The following is a 21,635-nucleotide window of genomic DNA, read 5'->3' as shown; positions in this document are numbered from 1 at the left end:
CGTGTTATTGAATAACTAACGCGTGAGTCCAACTGTACTTAATAACGTGGTCAACTTTTATTAAAACTGTCTCTCGCTCTCTGACTCTTACAGCTGTGTTGCTCCCGCTCGCGCTCGGTCGCACACTCGTGACGTCGTTGCACGTCGACTCTGTAGTCTTTTCTCGCATAACACAATCACACCACACTTATCTGTCACCTGGGGAGGTGAGGATAACATTCTCCTTTTAACAAGCTAACCTGGCAAATAAAAAGGAAAAGCTGTTGTTAAACCCATCTTACACAATACTTGTTCCCAGTGGTGGAAAGTATATGTACTCAAGTAAAAATGTTGTGGTATTCTTTATATGTATTTTTTACTTCAACTCCACTACATCTCAGGGCAAATATTGTACATTTTACTCCACTACAATTATTTTAGAACTTTAGTAACTAGTTACTTCGTAGATTTGGATGGTTAGAAATCATGCATTATATGAAAATATAGCAATGCGTCACGTTGTGAGCGGCGTTTTATTTGTATACATTTTGAAATGGGATATTTTGCATAATGAGTTGCCTACTTTTAAATTTTGTACTTTAAGTACGTTTTGATGCCAATACTTTTGTATTTTTACTCAAGTAGGCTACATTCTGAATACCAGACTTTTACTTGTAAAAGAGTATTTCTACATTGTGGAATTGATACTTTAAGTAGTATCCCAAATGAAACAGCGGCCTCTGCCGTTCGCTTTCTATCCCCGCAGCTGCATCAAATGCCTTGAAATCAACTAGGCCAGTGGTTCTCAAACTTTTTCATGTCAAGGACCCCCAAATTGACACTTATTAGCCCGTGGACCCCCATTTGAAAAGATATGCCAGGGACCCCAATAAGAGAAGATTTTTACCGCACCAGCAGTGATTCTCAACCATTTTTATTTCAAGGACCCTAGTTTGACATGCATAATAGGGCTACGGACTATGGAAGATAATATTGGACTTTATTATCTGCAAAGATTTTTTCTAACCTCGCAAATATTATGCATTCGTCAGTCGTATATTTATTAACGTCGCAAATATTTTGCATTCGTCAGTCGTATATTTATTAACGTCGCAAATATTTTGCATTCGTCAGTCGTATATTTATTAACGTCGCAAATATTATGCATTCGTCTCTTCTATTCTGTACTGTGATCACACAAAAAAATCAGCATTGTAAATATAAAATCGAGCTCTGTAAAAAGTCAAGCTCTGTAGTTATTATTTGCACATTTGTCGCCTGCTTTTTACATGTTATGTTACATGTTTTTATGTGCGCAATAATGTCCAATTCCTCCCTCTCCAACTCTGTAATTTACACCTGGCAAATAATCTTTATGGCTAATAACTCGCAAATGAATTCACAAATGTTTTGACTGCTTCACTCGTGTTTTCTGGTATCTGCAAGTAAAAAAAAAAATCGAGCTCTGTAACTACGACGCACAATATTTGTGGATCTGATTTCTACACATGTGTGCATTGCCTTCTACAAGTAACCTCGCATCACCAGTCTTTCCACCTCGGAGGAAAATTCTACAAGTGACGCACACATTACGATTGTGGATCTGATTTCTACACATGTGTGACTAGCGTCACTTGCAAAAACAGTGCGTGAGGACATCACTGCAGCAGAGCATACAGGTAAAGTGCCTATAATCAATTGCATATAATGATTACTGGGGCATAATCACTAAACACTGAACAGTATTAGACCTAAGAAAGACTCATCATATATTATTTAATTTTTATATTATTTGAAATACATTTAGCTTAGTTTATTATGTAGCAGGACCATGCTAACGACTATGCTAACGTCATATTAACAGGGGTTTACAGGCTGAGTGGGGTATGAATAACATAATCACTGATCACTATTATGCTCCAATTAGACCCGATTTTATATTTCATATTTTAAATAATATTTAGCTTATTTATTATGTAGAAATTAAAGGAAGAACCATGCTAACGATGCTAGCGCGTTAGCATCATCATGGTTTATAGGCTGAGTGGGGCATGAATAACATTATCACCGATCACTATATATGCTCATTAGATCCTGAGAGACTATATTTTATATTTCATTAAGATTTATATGGTTACATTTGACGTAAAAACGATTTTACTGTTGTTGTTGTTGTTAGCCATCTTTAGCAACTTAGCTCCCCTTTATGTAACCCATTACATTAAGCAGGGGTCTTCAACAGGGGGTCCGGGACCCCTAGGGGGTCCGAGACCCCTAGGGCGTCCTCAGAGTTACTACAGGGGGGATGTTTGTGTGATAGGAACTTTTTTTTTTTTACATTAACCAGTCCAGAACCCTAGAATTCCTTTTTCTGAGGGGAACATTAGCCAAAAATAGCAGCTCACATTGTGAGCTTGTAGATCGGCTATTTTAGCAAAGAGGTTTGATGTAGAGGGAAAAGGAGCAGATCAAGTAGGCTACGTACAATTATTTAGGGCAGAGGTCTTCAACAGGGGGTCCGTGACCCCTAGGGGGTCCGCGGAGGTACTGCAGGGGGTCCGCGAAATTGTTGTTTGATTAAACAATATTTTTGTTTGATTTTTTTTCTTCCTTTTTTTTTACCTTTTATCCCCCAAAATGTCAAATTGTCTTTAAACATAACATGAATCCATAGCAAACAGATAAATGGAGGCACAATGCACAATAACATGGTATGTTTATGTTTATACATATTTTGTAGAGAATTTTTATTTTGCACACCTACTGGGGCAGGTGCGTAGGAGCAGGCAATATAAAACACAATTGTATACATAAATATACAATGTATGTGGTAGCCTCGTAGGGTAGGGGTCCCTGCTCCATCTCCCCATCAGTTTGGGGGTCCCTGGCCTGAAAAGGTTGAAGACCCCTGATTTAGGGTTTTTAAGTGGTTAACTGTCTGAAAATACACATCAACATGAATCCAACAGTGATGATATTGCTGTCAAGTCTATGAAGCTATCTATGAAATCTATGAAAAAGTTTAATCTGCACACAATGTTATACAATAAGTAGTGGGGGTCCCTGCTTCATCTCAGCTAAGGGGTCCTTGGCCTGGAAAACGTTGAAGACCCCTGCATTAGGGCATTAAATGAGACATATAATTGTGCGCTTGTTATGAGCTTGTAGATCTGCCATTTTTTAATTATAATAATAACACCTGTGTGTGTGTGTGTGTGTGTGTGTGTGTGTGTGTGTGGGGGGGGGGGGTCCTGACAACCGGACAGCGTGGATACCAGCCTGCAGACACCAGTAGCAGGTATGTCTTGTGTTGTATTGTATTATATCACATCTTGTATTTCATTTCTAACGCTTACTGGTCCATTTGGTTCCAGAGCAAAATTTCCATTTAGGATCAATATATTTGTAAGTCAAGCTTTTCACACATGAATGCAATAAAAATCCATTCTCATGACATTGACATTTTATGAGCAAAACGTCACGTTTGTCTGCTTATTGCAGTACACCAACCTCACCAAGTCAAATGTACTTCTGTGTGCAAGACGGTGTACATAGAAGAATAAATAATTCAGATTTTATGTGTGATGTTCAAAATAGACTGATGAAAATCTAATATTTTATATGTACATATCCTTTTTGCATTCAGGGCCTGCTGCTTGTCCTCTGACGAACAGATGTACATCTCGTTTCTCCTCTCACACCAGAGAGCACCTACCAGGCGCCTACACTCATCCCAGCCACCTAGTAGATGTTCTGGAGCAGGACGTTGTGTGACGTTGTCCCTGCCTCTCCTCAAGCCTAACTGCACCCCCAACCCCACATAATTATGACTGACATGGTTCTATGGCTGTAGGAACAGTGTGTGTGTGATTGCAGGAACAACATGAGAAACATTATTCTACCAATCACATAGTAAAATCCTCAGTGTTAAACTATAAGTGTGTGTTTAATTGTAACCCAGTGTACCTGTAACGGGTGCATTTGGTTACATTTGTACACTCTTGGTTAAATTAACACTGAGGATTTTACTATGCAGGAGGTGTGAAGCTGATGAAAATAATACACATTACATGCCTTGCATTTGAGTTCAACTTTGGTGAAACATTAATTTTGCCATGGCAGGCTTGGCCAGAACCTCCATCCAAATTTGATGATGGAGAGGGCCATTATATTTCCACACTGACTCCAGAGAGCCACATTGCATATACTGTCGGGCAGTCACCTCTTATCTCCATATTTTAACTTTTTTCGTAAATTGATGCTGTACTTCGCCATTCTATGTCACACAAAAGTAGCAAAAATAGCCAATCTACAAGCTACATTGGACACAAAAAAGACAATAATATTGTAATACTAGTCACTAATATAGACTGAAGTAATTAAAGTGGGTCATGTTTGCATGTTTGGAATTGTAACAGCTTAAATCAATCAGTATTCTGATATTAAGTGAACAGTATACATGACTGTTACCATAGCCTTGTATTGGTGCATTTGTCTCCAGGGGGATACACCACAAATGAGCACATGAGCCAAGCTATCACGCCAGTGTATTTGAATAAATTAATAGGCTTGTATTTGTATTTGCAGTCAGATCACCTTACCACTATTTTTTTGGGACAAGACGACTAATAACAGAACTAATGCAAAACATGGTTATCAATTATGTAGTAATTGATAACCATGTAGGTTATTCATACTGAAATGTTGTTGTATTATAATACTGTATATTGAATTTTCCCCTCTGGGAGTCAATAAAGGTGCACCTTATGTTATCATATAATTGTGTCTTGAAATATAAATCTGTAATTCACTGCTATACATTGTACAAATATACAAGTTAATGAGCTGTGTTCTGACCTGAAAGGTTAACATGATGGGAACATAGATTGAAAAAGCAATTTCTACAATGCACATACAGTAAGTAAAGGGACCAAAACATATTTTGTTTTGTACTAAGAATGTTGAAAACCAAATCAATTATCAGTACCAGATTAATAAGGCTAACATCCTCTAGGTCAGTGGTTCTCAAACTGGGGGTCGGGACACCCAAGGGGATCCCCAAATTATTTTGGGGGGTCCCCAGATGATTAAAAGAACCACCCCCCCTATTCTGGGGGGAACATTTGCAGAAAATAGCAGATCTACAAGCCAACAACACGTGCTGCAACCCCTTGTGGGCATGTAGATCTGCTCTGTTGAAAATAGCCAATCTTCAAGCCAACAACACAGCGCTGCGACACGTGGGCTTGTAGATCGGCTATTTTCGGTTAATAGGTTTGGTGTAGAGGGGAAAAAAGAGCAGACAAAGTACTGAGGGTTAATGTCTGAAAATACACATTAGCATGACTCCAACATATGAATAGAAAAGATATGTAAACAGATAAAGAATATTAATTTCCACAACACTGATGAGTGCTGTAAAACAAGTCTATGAAGCTATCTATGAAATGAATGAGTTTAATCTGCAACTCAATTGAATTTTTACTACAATATGTAGTGGGGGTCCCTGCTTCATCTCTCTCTCAGCTAAGGGGTCCTTGGTCTGAAAAACAGAGTCTATACGTGGTCCATTTCTTTTTCCATCTATGAACTTATAGATCTTCTATTCTGCTGAATGTTTGCCTAGGTCACATGGGGTCATTGGGGGAGACACCAAGCTAGATGACTCATCTAATACCCAAGACCAATCAGCAGTGGTCATGGAGGAATTGGTAATTGGCATCACAACAAGACTCCAACCTAGACGTTCAACCAATAGTGTCCAGGAGAATTACCCTCCCATACGCCCCATCCCCGCTCGCGGCAGCGAACACTGCAGGAGGGTTTTTTCTCCCCCCTTTTTTATCTCTCCTCACCTTAATGTTGGTGTATTCCACAATATTCCACAACATTCCGCAAAAAAACAACAACAGACAGACAGACAGACAGACATAGATATACAGCAGACAATCTATGTCTGTCTGTCTGTCTGTCTGTCTGTTTATTCTTTTCACAAAATAATGTAGTGTATACAGTAGCTATAGCTAGGTTGCCTGAGTTCACTCTACCGTTCAATTAATTGCTTTTCATTTGAAGTTAGGAAAATAATAATCTCTCAAGTGTTACTTCCTATTATAGATTATGCTGATGTTGTGTATGCAGAACACCACAGAACCTCATCTTAAGCCTCTTAATGTTTTATATGACTCCTTGTGCCGGTTTGTCTTGAGGTCTATATGGAACTCATCACTGCCTCATGTTCACCTCACTCAATTGTTTATGCTTCTAAATTGACTGTACCTGTAGGGATATATACACTGATAGTAGTTGCACTGTGCCCTTCCTTCTCTTCTGTTGTTTAACAGCTGATGATGTGGTGTTGGTTGGTGGGGTGGGTGGAAGAGGGTGAGCAAGCTATCTGTGTTTGAATGTATCTGTATACTTGTATTGTATGTGTGTATCTGTCTGTTGTTAATGTTTTTATGGGACCCCCTCGAAAATGAGATGCTGCACCCCAAAGGGCTATCCCTACAATAAAAACCTGAACAAATCTGAATATCTATCATGGTGTCACAGTGCTTATTTACAGCTAATAAACACAGGTTGCTGTTTCACCATGTTGATATGTGACATGACATCATGCTAATTTCTAACTGGGCATTTATTGTGTGATACACCAACATTAAGGTGAGGAGAGATTTTGTTACTGTGCTAAAAAAAAACCTAACCAATTTATACATTTCCTGTAAGCTTGTCTAGTTTTAATCGTTGATATATTATTGTGATAGCTATAGCCTATAACAAGGGTTCCCAAACTTTTCAGGCCGTGACCCCCCAAAATAATCCCCCAAAAAAGGAGTTGAGATGTTAAATTTAGTTTGACTCGGCTCCACAGATAAATACATTGCAAAAATAGCAGATCTACAAGCTCAAAACACCTCGCATTTGTGAGCTTGTAGATCGGCTATTTTCACAATGTTTGCCTCTTTCTTAGGTCATATTTGACAATTTGTATAGTTTTATTTTATAATATTATAATATTTTTTATAGTATATCTTTTTTTTAACTTTTTTTTCGATTTAGAGGTATTAAAAAGGTCTTAAAAGTCCTTAAACTATCACTTTAGAAATGTGAAGATACCCTGTATACGCTTATACTGTATTTGACTGACTGACTGACTGACTGACTGTACCAGGGAAATTAGGGCACAGCAGGTGAACATACTTAGAGGTAATCGGCGCACTGCACAGAGACCGAGGAGTTTTATTTATTTTAAATGTATATTCAAAATAATTAAGTAGCACAATTTCAAGGCACAAATTAGAGCACAAGCACAAAAAATGAGATTTATACAGGGGCCAGTTTCGAATTGCAGCCACCTAAGTGCTCTTTTAGAGCGGTTTTATAGATATATCTGTCCATCTGTCTAACATTGATGTAGCCATAATGTTATATTATAATCATGTATGTATATATATATATATATATATATATATATATATATATATATACTCAAGTACTGTACTTAATTTACAATTACAATTTTGAGGTATTTTTACTTTACTGGAGTATTTCCAGTTTGCAGTACTTTTACTTCTACTCCACTACATCTCAGAGGCAAATATTGTACTTTCACTCCACTACAATTATTTGAAAACTTTAGTTAGGCCTACTAGTTACTTTGCAGATATACATTATTATATTATAAAACCATACATTAAACATTTAAGCCCTATTGTATACACAATGGTGCCTCCTGCTGGATTGTGTAATAACTGCAGCCCACGGGAAGGGGTGGGGGGCTGATACACACGACGCACTGTTTACACGCGACACACTGTTTCTGCAAGTGACGCTAGCCTCAGATTGGACAAAAATACGTCACAAATGACACGCGGCCACAAGCTGAAAAAGAGGAGTCACACATGTGTAGAAATCAGATCCACAATCGTAATGTGTGCGTCACTTGTAGAATTTTCCTCCGAGGTGGAAAGACTGGTGATGCGAGGTTACTTGTAGAAGGCAATGCACACATGTGTAGAAATCAGATCCACAAATATTGTGCGTCGTAGTTACAGAGCTCGATTTTTTTTTTTACTTGCAGATACCAGAAAACACGAGTGAAGCAGTCAAAACATTTGTGAATTCATTTGCGAGTTATTAGCCATAAAGATTATTTGCCAGGTGTAAATTACAGAGTTGGAGAGGGAGGAATTGGACATTATTGCGCACATAAAAACATGTAACATAACATGTAAAAAGCAGGCGTCAAATGTGCAAATAATAACTACAGAGCTTGACTTTTTACAGAGCTCGATTTTATATTTACAATGCTGATTTTTTTGTGTGATCACAGTACAGAATAGAAGAGACGAATGCATAATATTTGCGACGTTAATAAATATACGACTGACGAATGCAAAATATTTGCGACGTTAATAAATATACGACTGACGAATGCATAATATTTGCGAGGTTAGAAAAAATCTTTGCAGATAATAAAGTCCAATATTATCTTCCATAACGGACCCCCATTTAATGGCATTTCTATCTCTGGGACCCCAATTTATATTGTAAAATCAATGTTAATTTAACTCTATTGAGAGTGTACAAATGGAACCAAATGGACACTAACAGGTCCATTTGGTCCCATTTGTACACTCTCAGAGTTACAGACCCATAAGGGTCCATTTGGTTCCTAATAATCCATCATTTAGCTGGGGACCCCCTGGAACTCCCTCAAGGACCTCTGGGGGTCCGCGGACCCCACTTTGAGAACCAATGAACTAGGCTACTGTACAGTCACACCTGAATGATATCTCAGACTCTGAACTATGTCAATAGTCCCTTCTTGTGTGGCAAAATAGTTCAAATAGATTGGTTTCAAGGTGCAGCAAATTATAGTTTCCTTTTTTTAAAGTGTTTAATAGCTCTATTAATATTCTGATGGTAATCACTGCTTTATGGTGTTTGTTCAGCAACAGTCGCCACATCTCTCCAGCTCTTTAGTGAACAGAAAATGCATTTTAAGTTCGGGATACAACTCATACAGGATAAAAAAAAAGTGGAATTTGAGGTCATGACACAAAGAAATGAGCAGACAAAATTGGAACACTACGAGATGTACTCTGATAAATAGATGTTCTGTTTACCATAGAGTTGGGAGAGACAGGGAGACTCCTGTTACTGAACAAACACTCTGTAGCAATAATTACCATCATAAAGAGCATTAAAAGGAGTAGTTCACGCCAAAAAATTACTCATTTCCTATCAATTACACACGCCATGAAGCCTTAAATTCACGGAGATTTTTTTGTTGATTGCATTCCTGAGCCAATAATTTAATGACCGGTGAAGTCTCCTACCGGAGACATTAGCATCTTTCTGCCAGTCATCAAATTACTGCCTTGGGAATGCGACAAAAACAGGCTTCATGGTGTGTGTAATTGATAGAAAATGAAGTATTCTTTTGGGTGAACTACTTTAACTTTCACAAAAAAAATATTAAAACAATATCACTTGCCTCACTTTAATCCTTTAACCATTTAAGACCAGGAAAGCATCATTTGTCATTTCTTTGGGCTATTCAAAAATAGCAGATCTACAAGCTCATAGCGTGGCACCGAGTGCCGCGCTATGAGCTTGTAGATCTGCAATTTGTGCAAATCTTGAAATATATATTTAAAGCGAACATTTGCAAAATATTTAGTTCCAGGGACCACAAGAAGCAAAGATTTGAGTTACAAAATGTCCGCTTAAAAAAAAAGAATTCAAATATTTGCACAATGTTCATGATTTTTCAAAAATAGCCAAAGAAATCTTAAAATGACACACAAATGCGTTCCAGGTCTTAAAGGGTTAATAAGTCCATGCCACAAATAGTAACGCCATGCTCTCATTCTTCTAACTTCATCGCACTTCTCCCTGACTCATCACTGTCATTTTCTCTTGCTCTGAGATTTATATGGCTGACACAGTTTCACCTTTAGGTGTCATTAAATAAAGGTGACAGCAAAAATAACTGGGATATGAGTGAGAGAGGACATAAAAGACAGGAGTGGTTTATTATTTTAATGGCTCGTTTGACACCGTCATCAAAACCATTGCACACACACAAGGTCTGAAACATGTTTTATTTTTGATTAGACTTTTTGAACCAAGGATGTAAAAAAAAAAGAAAACCAACAGCAAAAGTGTCATTCCTTAAAAAAATATCAGCCTTCGCCCCTTGTTCACAAACCATTTTCCAAAATCGGGACAAACAGAAATTACATGACAAATCCGAGAGAAGCTGGAAGGCCATTGCGTTTCTTGGCAAATATAAATATAGTGGTTTGGACAGGGTCTAAAACGGCTCACATGGAAAGAGCGTACATAATACAGTATACACGACAGTAGGACACTCGGCACTGCCTGTATCAGTTCTTATTTATTAATGTAGAAAACCAGGATCCTTCTTTCTTTTGTTTGTTTGTTTTGTTTTTTTTAAATCAATGTGTTTTTATGACAAGTAATTATATACATTCAGCCAGCACTAATAAGTCTCTGGAGTATGGCGTGTTCCCCCTTTATTTTTTTTAGGTCACCATGATTGTCTGTTTTTCAGGGGGTGTAATTGTGAGAGTATGTGTAGTAATCCTGTCCCCGTCCCCTCCCCATTGGATAGCCCCAGGAGCAGGGTCCGCCCCCGGGCCCCTCCCCTAGTCCTGGCCTGGGCCACTGCGCTCCCGGCGGGACCCCTCTCCCTCCTCGGTAGCCCCCTAACGAACCGGGACCCATCGCCCCGCGCAGAGCCCCGTGGTCCATCTGTCCGGGAATAGCACCTATACAACCGTAGGGCCCGCCGTGGAGCGGATGCGTGGGTAGATTAGGTCTGATCGCCGAGACCCCCCCCCTGGTGGCTGCTGTGGGGATACCCACACAGGCTCCAAGGCTGTCAGAACAGTCCACTGGAGTCCTGGCTCCCTGGCCACCAGGGGTGTTGCTGCCAACGGTTTCGGACCACTCCCTCTCCCCGGCCTGGATGAGCCCACTATGGGCCACTGCACCAGGATTAAGGGCCCCCACTCCCTGCATTGTGGAAGTGTCACAAGCGCCTGTCCTCGCCGCCCCCCACACAGCCTCCCCGGGTCCACCGTGCGTCCTGTCTCCCGGCTGGGTGGGGGTCCCGCCGCCGCTGTTCGTGGAAAAAGCGCCGACTCCCGAGGGGTCGGAGCCGTACATGTGACCCAGCCTCATGAGGTGAGGCGGAGGGGGAGGTTTGACCTCCATGGGGAGAGAGGCCATGTTGGCCAGGGGTCCTGCGGTGGTTAGGAGACTGGGGGCCGCGGTTAGAAGCGAGGGGGCCGGCGTTAGGAGAGAGGGGGCCGGTAGTACCGACGACAGGAGAGAGGGGGCCGCAGTTAGGAGCGTGGGAGCCGGGGGGATGGTTGCGCAGGCCGGGGCCGGGGGCCGGTACTCCTGTTCCTGGGTGACGCTGCAGGGCGAAGCGGGATAGGCCGGAGAGGCGGTGAAAGCGGTGGCGGCCGTGTAGGGCGCCCACGAAGCCGTGGGACACAAGAAGCTCTGGTGGGGGTTGACGGCGAAGCCTCCCGGCGACATGCTGCCGACGTCGGAGGCCACCGAGGCCAGCGGGTTGGTGGCGCTGAACTGAGAGAGCGCCGTGCTGAGAGCAATGGACAGGCTCGGGGTGCTCCCCGGGGTGGTCTGCTGCTGGTCCGGGAGCGGGGGGCGGAACTCCTCGGTTTCCGGCGGTGGGGGCTGCGGGGGCTTCTCCGCCGCGGCGGGTCCCGGGTTCTGCTCGGCGGGCTCGGCGATGGCCGTGGGCTCGCCGCCGTCGTCAGAGTCCAGTGACATGTCCTCCGCCTCCACGCACTCGTCATTCACTACTGAGGGAGAGAGGACACGTTTATCACACGTGCATTGAACACATTCAAAGAGCCAGAAAAAAAAAAGATCTGCAATAATAATCATATTTATATTGCTGTACTTTTCTTACCAAGGTTGACCCATTAAGACCTGAAGCCGATTCTACAAATGTCTTGTAAATCCCAACAGTTTTCTGAAAAAACTTGAGTGGTGCTCAAACTTTTTCATGTCAAGGACCCCCAAAAATTATATGTATTTGGCCACCGACCCCCATCTCAAAATCTTTTGTTCCAGGGACCCCCAGAAGCAAAGAATAGTTAAAAATGTTCGCTTTAAACAATATATATTAAGAGATTTGCACACATTTTCACGATTTTTCAAAAATAGCAGATCTACAAGCTCGTAGCGCGGCACTCGGTGCAGCGCTATGAGCTTGTATATCTGCTATTTTTTAATAAAGTGTAAAATAATGCTTTTTAGCTCAAATCAAAAAGTTACACAGATGCGTTCCAGGTCTTAATGGGTTAAAGATGTGGTCTACAAATAAATACAAATGAATTTGTGATGGAATTCATTGCACAAAGGCAGCCTAGCCATCTTCGTTCATTGGATGTTTAAATCAAGTGAATCACCTTTATTCAGTGTTAACTCATCCAGTGCCATTGACGTGTTTCACGTGGTTTTTCCCAAAGGCCCTCCGTGTCAATGACGTGTTTTTTGTTTTATAGTGGTTTTATAAAAGATCGTGCTGTTCTCTATCACCCGAGTGATCACTTTCACTTTCAACTCACAAGGATCCGGAAACAAGGTCATCCAAAGATTTCCGCCTCCTTCCACTTCCTGTTTAGGTTTTACATGGATATGCAATCTTGAGTTGCCTTTTTTTGCCCTGAATTGGATTTTGCAAGAAATGTTATTTTCAACTGCTGGAAGAGAAGGGAACGTCGTGGTTATAATGTTTGTTCTCTGGGCGAAGCACACGGATACCGGGTGTGTTTACCAACGGCCAGATGAGCGATATATAATGGATCAAAATTTTCTGTGGTCAGTTGAAAAGGTAAGAAAAGAGTGCATTTTGGCTAAAGATGGTATATTTTCATGCTGCTGTAAGAGAAGGGGCCATCGCGGTTCGATTTTTTTCTCTCCGAGCGTCGCACACTGATACAGTTTACACACGGTCAGACAAGCGATCATAACGGATATACATTTTCTGTGACCAGTTGAAAAGGTATAAAAAAGAAAAATCTCTGGCACTGGGCAAACACAGACAGAAATAAGTCTGGCACTGAATGAGTTAATGATGGTCTGGGGACCGAAACATCTGCTCCTTGTGTCACTTTGTAATTAAAATAAATAAATAAATATCTGCATCCAAAATGTCTTTATTGCCAGTGTCTTTGGTAAGCCTTGAGTTTAGAGCCTTAACCTTGTAAAATCAACTGAACGCAATGAAAGTCTTAAGTATTCAGTTAAATGAATATAACCCTCAATAATAAACGCATTCAGTGTTCAAATCCAAAAGCTCCTGTTACCATTACCCACCTGTAGAGGGCGGAGTCGGCAGCTCATTCTGATCGATGGAACCAATCAGGCTGTGGAAACTGGTCATGATGTCATCAATGCTCGCTATCACTATTCCATTTCTGGAGTACTGGAGGAACATCTCAAATGGCCTCTCTGAAAAAAAAAGCAAGCGAGGAGGAAGAGAGAGATGAGCATAAGTCAAGGGCAAGACTCGACACACAAGTAAAGCCTTTGATTCAAGACTCTTGCCGGAGCCCACATTCAATGCCACTTTGACTATGGTTGCATGGTTGCATGGTTCTATGGTTGCATGGTTCTCCAACATCTCAATGTCACTAAAAACTAAGCTTCAGACCTCCCAAAACAAACTGATTCGACTACTTCTCGGCCTAAAGCCCATGACCCACCTAATTCCAACGCATTTTGCTAGTCTGGGATGGCTCAGGGTAGAAGACAGGGTAAAGCAATTAAAAATGGGATTGGTTTTTAAGAGGGGGCAAAAGGGCAATGCCCTCAATACTCTCATAGCTGAATAACTACTTTTCCAAAGTGAGAGACACCCACAGCCACAATACTAGAGGGAACGACAGCGATCTGGTACCACCCATCTATAGAACAAACATGGATTAAACAAGCCTGAAAATCCATCTATCAGGAGACCACAAGGGGAGGTCAACTACATTTACCATAGAAAGGAGGTGACATTCACTGACGACATTCTTATTTTTTCTCCTTTGTACAGATATTGTTTTGTATTTGTTGATGGCATGTATTGTTGTTTTATTTTGTATGCTGATGAATTGAATACATAGGACCACAATGGAAACGAGTCCCCAGGACTTTTTTGTTTTATCCTTTTAGCCCAAATGTCTGACTGTACCTCATGCCGTTTACATTTTTGACAAATAAAGTATTCAATCATCAATCAATACAGTGTCAAAGAATTTCTAAATGCATTATTTACACTGATCGAAACATGTGCAAGACAAGTGTCCAGACATACAACCGAATCGCAAGCTGGTCTCTGAACACTTCGCTCAAATAGAGACTTGTGACAATTAGGCCTACAACTATCGATCATTTTAACGATTACTTTTTCATATTAATCAAATAATCGAGAAGTGCTTATAAAATAACGCTAGATTGGCATTGGTATGTTTAGTATTAATAATATAAATCTGCAAATGAACTAGTAACTTAAGTTTTCAAATAATTGTAGTGCAGTGAAAAGTAGACTATTTTCCTCTAGGATGTAGAACTAAAAAGCATTGAAAATGGAGTTGAGTAAAAGGACTTCAAAACAGTATTTAAGTACAGTACTTGAGTAAATGTGCTTAGTTACTTAGTTAGTTACGACACTGATGATGAAGATACCTGTGAGGAAGATGAGGTGCCGCTGCTGGGTGTGCTGTGCTTGAAGCTTGATCAGGCAGTCGAGGTCGGGGGCCTGGCGGGACTGGGTGTCACACTCGTGATAAGGCAGGAACTCCACCAAGTGCTTCTTCTGGTAGACCGTGAGGAGATTCAGCAGACCCATGGCGTTGGAATTCAACCTGCGGCGTGACATGAGGGAATTGCAAACACGTACTCTTAATTCAGTAGTTCTCCAAGTGGGATCCAGGGACCCCCAGGTGTCCTTGAGGGGTCTTCCAGGGGGTTCCCAGCAGAAATAGTGAATACAGCATCAAAATCAGTTGAACCACTTTAACCCTATATAAACTGGCTGTTTGAAAGTAGCAGATCTACAAGCTCACAACAGGTCGTTCTCTCGAGAACAAGTTCCTGGCTAAATATTTTCAGATTAGGGTCTATCCACAGTCACATATTATATTTATGTGGCTGTGGATAAATGTGGCTGTGGATTGACATGAAAATGTTTGAATCACTGCTCCAATTCCTCTTTACCACCACAATCTGAGCTATTCTGGGCCTCAACCACCACACAGTAAAATCATCAGGGTTCATTTATCCATTTGTAAACTCCAAACGGAACCTTTAAATCATTTGTAACACAGAGCTAATCATTTGTAACTCAGAGTACCGAATGGATTTGATTACATTTGAGCACACTCCCCGAGTTAAATTGACACTCAGGATTTTTACTGCGTACTCTTTCTGGAAGCACGGCAAGCGACGGGTCGAGCACTGACCTGGCGAGCTCTTTGAGCTTCTTCTGGGACTTGCAGTGCACCTTCCACTGCCAGGGGTGCTCCGGGGTGCACTGGTCCTCCAAGAACCTCAGCAAACCCTGTAACCGTTCTGAAAACAACAAACAACAAAACGCATGCTCTGTTAGCTATTCCATTTTTGGTGGGACACATACTAGGGCTGCAACTATTAGGTATATACACTTCAACCGATTTGATTCTGATGCCGATCCCGATTTTTGAGAGTCCTAGACCACAGATTTTGACAGATTTTGACCATTTTCTAATCAATTTGAAAAACGTAGTTTTGATTAAAGTTTATATTTGAGAACATTTAATTAGATTTTTTTATTTTAACACTTAAACCCTATTCAAAATGTTCACAAACAGCTGATCTACAAGCAAGATTATAGATCTGATATTTCTTTTAAAAAATTGAAAACTTATGCCCAAAATAGGAACGACAGGCTGAAAGTGGTAAAAAAAAACAATCGGGACACATCGGCTGCATAATTGCAGAAATCATATCCATAAAAAGTCAAATAATGGCCTCTCTAATCGGGTATTCAGTGAGTTGTGGTGCATGGGACAGACGAGGAGGGGGCTCACCCTGTGAGATGAGGTCCGGGTTGAGGACGAACTCATCGGACACGATGAAGCCGCCCGACACAAACAGCTCGTTGTAGGTGTGGTTCTTCACGTCGTCCAGGGAGTCCACTCCCGCAAAACTCACAGAGGACAACTTCTTTAGAGACACCAGGGCTGGGATCTGACAGGAAAACACAAAGCATTTGATTATTATTATTATAAACATGTATTTATTTGACAAATAAGTGCAAGACACAAAAAAAAATCTGATTCCAGAGGCCACAAACAAACTGCCACACACAGGTAATGTATTACATAAATAACCTCTGAACCTAACGATTTTCTTTTTATTCAACAGCTGGTTGACACCATAACAAATCACGTTTAAACATGAAAATCCCATTGACCCATTAACTGATTCACTGCCAATCACATAGATCTACGCGAACCTATTTAAAGCCACCACGTGCCAATCGCGTAGATCTACGCGAACTAAAAAAATAAAATAAAAAAAAGAATCCAATTTGACCCAAAGACTAAGGAGATATGATTTTTCAAAGATCTAGACTCCTATCCACTTCCTTGTTAACACATCGGGTGCCAAACACGGTCTGAACCGTGTTTGCGCAGAGTAGCGGTCCGGTGCCGAACACGGTCCAGACCGTGAAATATGTCTTTTTGTTTTTTCGTTTTTCTCCACACGGGCGGGGCTAGAGCAGCTCTGGGAGTACCCATTGTGATCTTGAGAAGGATAGGCCAGATAGATCACCGGAAAAACAAAAACATGGCTCCCATCCACTTCCTGTCTATTTCCTTCTTTAAAACACCTATATCTCCGAATCTGTTTCCGGTGGGGAAAACCGGTCATGCGCGATGCGCGATCCCCCCGCATTGTAACTCGCGAGTGAAATGTTAGCGTTCCAGGCTGTAGCCAGGGGCATCGCGCAACATGAATGGATGTTTTTTTTTACATGGATTTGCTCCTCGTGGAGTCTAGAGCTTTAAACAGCAAAGCGCAGTCAATGGGGAGAATGCTGGCACCCAACGTAAGTTGTTATGAAAAAATGCTGGCACCCAATGTGTTAACTTAAAAATTCTGTATCTCGGCTCCTGAGTACTTATTTTTTTTCAATGAAAAATCTCTTGCACTGGCTAAAAAAATATGAAAATACCTCTGGCAGTTAATGGGTTAAGGCCAGAAGTTCCGATTCTACAATATGTCTTCTAAATCCCAACAGTTTAAAAAAAAAAAAACGTATGTTGCTATATCAGTGGTTCTCAAACTTTTTCAAAATTGTCAAGGACCCCCAAAATGATATGTATTTAGCCGCGGACCCCAACCCCCCCCCCCCCCCCCCCCGTCTCAAAATATTTTGTTCCAGGGACCCCCAGAAGCAAAGATTGGAGTTAAAAATGTTTGCTTTAAAAGAATACATATATTCAAAGATTTGCACACATTTTCAAACATTTTCACAAATAGCAGATCTACAAGCTCGTAGCGCTATGAGCTTGTAGATCTGCTATTTTTGAATAGCCAAAGCGTAAAACAATGCTTTTTAGCTCGAATCTAAAAAATTACACAGGGACTTAATGGGTTAAGATTGCATTATGTGTGTGTGTCATCTCTGGGTGCACAGTGTTGTTGACAGCCCAGCTGGTCTATCATGTGAGTCATCTGAGCTCTAGACTGCAGGTGTGACAATGACCAGTAGTGAGGAGGAAGAGGAGGAGGCTAGTGAATCAGCTGCTGATGCTGATTAGGGCTGTACCTTGTGGACGTGCGCTGCGATGTCCTCGTTCTGGATGATGATGAGGAGCTTATCCAAACTGCCGCTGTTCTCCAGGAAGGCCTGAGGCACGCACTCCCTGTTGCCCAGACTCTGCAGGTACTCCTGCATGGGGGATGAAAGAGGGACAAGCTTAGCCATTTAAAGTCCTATTCACTTACGGTTTGGAAATATCAAGTATTTATTAAATATGTCTTTACGTGATAAGCATCGCAGCCACCACACTTGGCAGGAGTTACCTCCTACGCCTTATGTGGGATATATTATTGATAGTAAAAATTAAATATGGATGTTATTTTCTTTCTGCAAGCGTAGCAGAGTATCTCAGCCTGAAAGCCAAAAGCCTACTACTACCTCCCCTTGGCCAAAAGGGGGGGATTCCCTCTTGGACAAGCGGTCGATGTTTGCGTTTCCTCGCGTGGGAGACCTGGGTTAAAATCTCGGGTGTATACGCAGGCTCACAACGTGTTGCACAAGCTTGTAGATATACCATTTCCGCAAAAGTCTCAAAACTGTTTTAAATGTTAAATCCATAACGACGTGCCCAAAACAAGGCAGCCATGTTCAAAGCGGTTTAGTGGTTAGAAATAAACGTTTCTCTCTCTCTCTTTTCTAAACATACTGTAGTAGTGTATACACATTGGAAGGGTTCAGCAGTGGGAAGATATACTGTAAAAAGCGGAGGGCGGTCGATCACGCTGCCCTTGTTAACTTTTTTTTATTTTTACTGCAGTACGGGGTAGGACGATTTATTATCTGTGACAACTGTGCAGGACTGTCCCGATTGCAATAAAACAGTGGCGGCGCATGAGATTTGCGACCGTCCACTCTTACACTCTCTAGTACAGAGGAACTGCAGAGTAAAAGAAAAAAACAATGTGCCATGATGATCACCGACAATAAAGAACATTATAGTGCTCCAGCTTGTCCAATAAGGGCTTTTAGTACTATATATATATTATACTGTATATTCCAACTTCTACATTTCATACCCTTTTACATTCACTCCACATTAAACAAAATATTACGACGAGGCAAAATGACAACAGACTTTTAAAAAGATACCCAGTCATTTAAGAGTGGATCAGGATTAAATAACATATTTCCAACACATTTCATTAAACTCAAGAGTCATGCTGATCCTCTAACAAAAGAACTGTTGACCTGAAGGATTCTCAAACACTCACACAACATAAAATACACTCTACAGTCTGATTCACCCTCCCCACCCAGCTTCCCTACTCCAAACACGGCCAATTGAGTTGATTTTTGTGTTGATTTTGACAGCAAATTTTAATTCAGTTTTAGTCAGTCTTTTGAATCAAATTCCTTTTAGTTTTAGTCACCTGAAATGTTTTACTGTTAGTCTAGTTTTAGTCGAATAAATATCATAAGATTATAGTCTACTAAATCTACAGTTGATTTAGTCGACTAAAATGTTTTTGGGCAGGCCTTGATGGTGTCGTATGGCTGATTTTACACTTGGTTACATGCTGAAAATAGCCAATCTACAAGCTGCGACGCGTTGTGAGATTGTAGATCTGCTATTTTCAGAGTGCAACACCAGAGCGCAACCAAACATAAAATGACTTAGTTAGTTCTAATCTACTGGATCTCTTCTCCACTAGTCCCTCACTAACATTTAGTCTAGTTTTTATTTGTTGACGAAATTGTCAATATATTTAGTCATAGTTTCATCGTAGCTTAGGTTCTATTTCGTTTTTATTTAGTTTTCGTCAGTGAAAAATGGTAGGAACATTTTTCGTCATAGTTTTAGTCGACGAAATCAACACTGCAATTGTGTTCGTACAGGCGTTAGTACGAATGCACTGGATTCAAACCCCTCGACTCTGAGGTGGTGGCTACTAGCCACCCTGCACAACCCTTAGAGTCCTGTGTCATTTCTAAATGTCACACGGAAGTGAACTTCCACCTTTCCAATGTTTCGAGACCTGCATAACAATGGCGCCTCCCCCCGTACCTGGATCTCTTTGCAGATGGAGCTGCTGCCGTTGCTCTCCTCCTCCGTGTGGATGTAGAACTTGACCGTGTTCATGGTGACGTCCTTGAAGATCTCCACCAGACTGCTGAACACCTCGGGCTTCAGCTGACCGATCAGGCTGTTGGCGAGCAGGGTGGAGCCGGGGGGGACGGGGGCGAGGCCGGCGCTCTGCTCCGGGGAGTTGGGGGTGACGCGGGACGGCGAGTAGATCTCCGACACGCCCTCCGTCTGGCCGGCCTCTCCTCCTTTCGCCTTCCCCGAAGAGGAGGCCCGGTCTCTGACGGTGCCCGTTTTACGGGCGTGAGACGATGAAGACGAAGCGCTTTTGGACTGATGAGAGGGTTCTGCTTTGGTCTTGGGCGTTGCGGCGACGGGTGGGTTTGGCGGCGTGAGGTCAGAGCCCGGTGTGTGGGAAGGTGGGGGCGTGGCCTCAGGAGCGGCGGCGGCGGCAGCAAGAGGAGGAGGAGGAGGGGGAGGAGTGGGAGGAGGCGGGATCAGTTTGCCCATCTTCTCGCACAGCGCGTTGACGTGCCCGTGTACGGGCACCGAGGTGACGTACGGGACGACGAAGCCCGAGAAGGAGCGGTTGGGGATCCAGGAGTGGCGCTGCGGGGGGAGCCGCTGGGGCAGCTGGGAAGTGTAGTAGATGTGCTGGTTCTGCATGAGGCTCCGGATGTCAGAGGTGAGGCTGTACACCTCCTGGTTGAGGATGGTGTCCAGGCTGATGGAGGGCCGCTGGGGGGGCTCCTCCACCATGCTTATTATCCTGGGCGGTGGCGACGCGGGCTTCTTCGCCTCCGCCGCGGACGCGGGAGCTGCCTTCTTCACCTCCGCCGCCACGGTGGCGGGAGCTGCCTTCTTCACCTCTGCCTCCGCCGTCGCCTCGGGAGCCGCCTTCTTCATCTCCGCTACGGGAGCGACCTTCTTTACCTACAGTTACAAATGTAGGCATTTAGCAGACGCTCTTATTATGCAAAGCGACTTACAATAAAATAAAGCAAGGCAGTCACGTACATAGAATGCAGAGAGACAGTGTGGCGTCTCAAGAAACTAGAATCCCAGGTAAACCAAGAACCTAGCATCAGTCTAAAACCAGTGGTTTCTCAACCTGTGTAATGAGGCCCTCCTCTGGTGGTACGCAGAGAAATAGAAACAAGTGGGAGTGAAATATAAAATAATATATTAAAAACATATTAGTAATAGTGTCAAAGATATTTGATCATATTAACATTTAAAATGAACTAATGTGATACAAGATTGTTTTGCTGCTTGGGCCCCCACCCTGCTTTAGACTGGCTGGCACCCTCGTGGCATTTGCAATTAAATTTAGTCTTTTGTCTATATGCAGTTCCCTGTATGGGTGGGGCAGGAAGAGTTGAAAGATAGGTGTTTCTGCCCCTGGGTGAAACAAAAGGATTTATAATCCTTTTGTTTTCATGTGTTTATCTATGTTTATCAAACGGTTGGGTTGGAGGAGGGATTACAATATATTGCCATGTGGTGGCATATGTATATAAGTCACCAGCATCCATAGTATGACTGAGTTCAACGCTGGTAGGTTGCATACATTTCTTGTCCTGCTGAATTTTTTTGGGCGGTGAAACCGCCCCTATATGTGAGGTTTGGATATTTGCACCCCCAATCCTGCGCTGTGATTGGCCACCAGTGTACCCCCCTAACCCTGCACCGTGATTGGCCAATCACAGTCTATTCAGGACTGTGATTGGCTAGTGAAACATGACACATGTGCATAGCCCTATA

At 42.1% G+C, this 21,635-nt stretch overlaps 1 protein-coding gene across 1 annotated transcript in view; it reads right to left on the bottom strand.

Moving 5' to 3' along the window:
- Positions 1-10,015: 10,015 nt before the first annotated feature.
- The window catches only part of tasorb (transcription activation suppressor b), a 35,763-nt gene continuing 24,143 nt past the window's right edge, over positions 10,016-21,635 (bottom strand). The window contains exons 18-24 of the mRNA XM_080443626.1: positions 19,854-20,804; positions 17,855-17,977; positions 16,107-16,266; positions 15,501-15,609; positions 14,725-14,903; positions 13,369-13,503; positions 10,016-11,846 (exon numbers count right to left, since the gene is read on the bottom strand). Of these exons, the coding sequence (XP_080299752.1) occupies positions 10,561-11,846; positions 13,369-13,503; positions 14,725-14,903; positions 15,501-15,609; positions 16,107-16,266; positions 17,855-17,977; positions 19,854-20,804 (2,943 nt within the window). The 3' untranslated portion in view covers positions 10,016-10,560. The remainder of the gene's footprint in view (positions 11,847-13,368; positions 13,504-14,724; positions 14,904-15,500; positions 15,610-16,106; positions 16,267-17,854; positions 17,978-19,853; positions 20,805-21,635) is intronic.

Source organism: Gymnoscopelus braueri (assembly GCF_963280865.1).
Source record: "Gymnoscopelus braueri genome assembly, chromosome: 12".
In the NCBI taxonomy this organism is placed as follows: Eukaryota; Metazoa; Chordata; class Actinopteri; order Myctophiformes; family Myctophidae; genus Gymnoscopelus; species Gymnoscopelus braueri.
The sequence above is the reverse complement of the archived record's forward strand: the minus strand, read 5'-3'. Positions and strand labels throughout refer to the sequence as shown.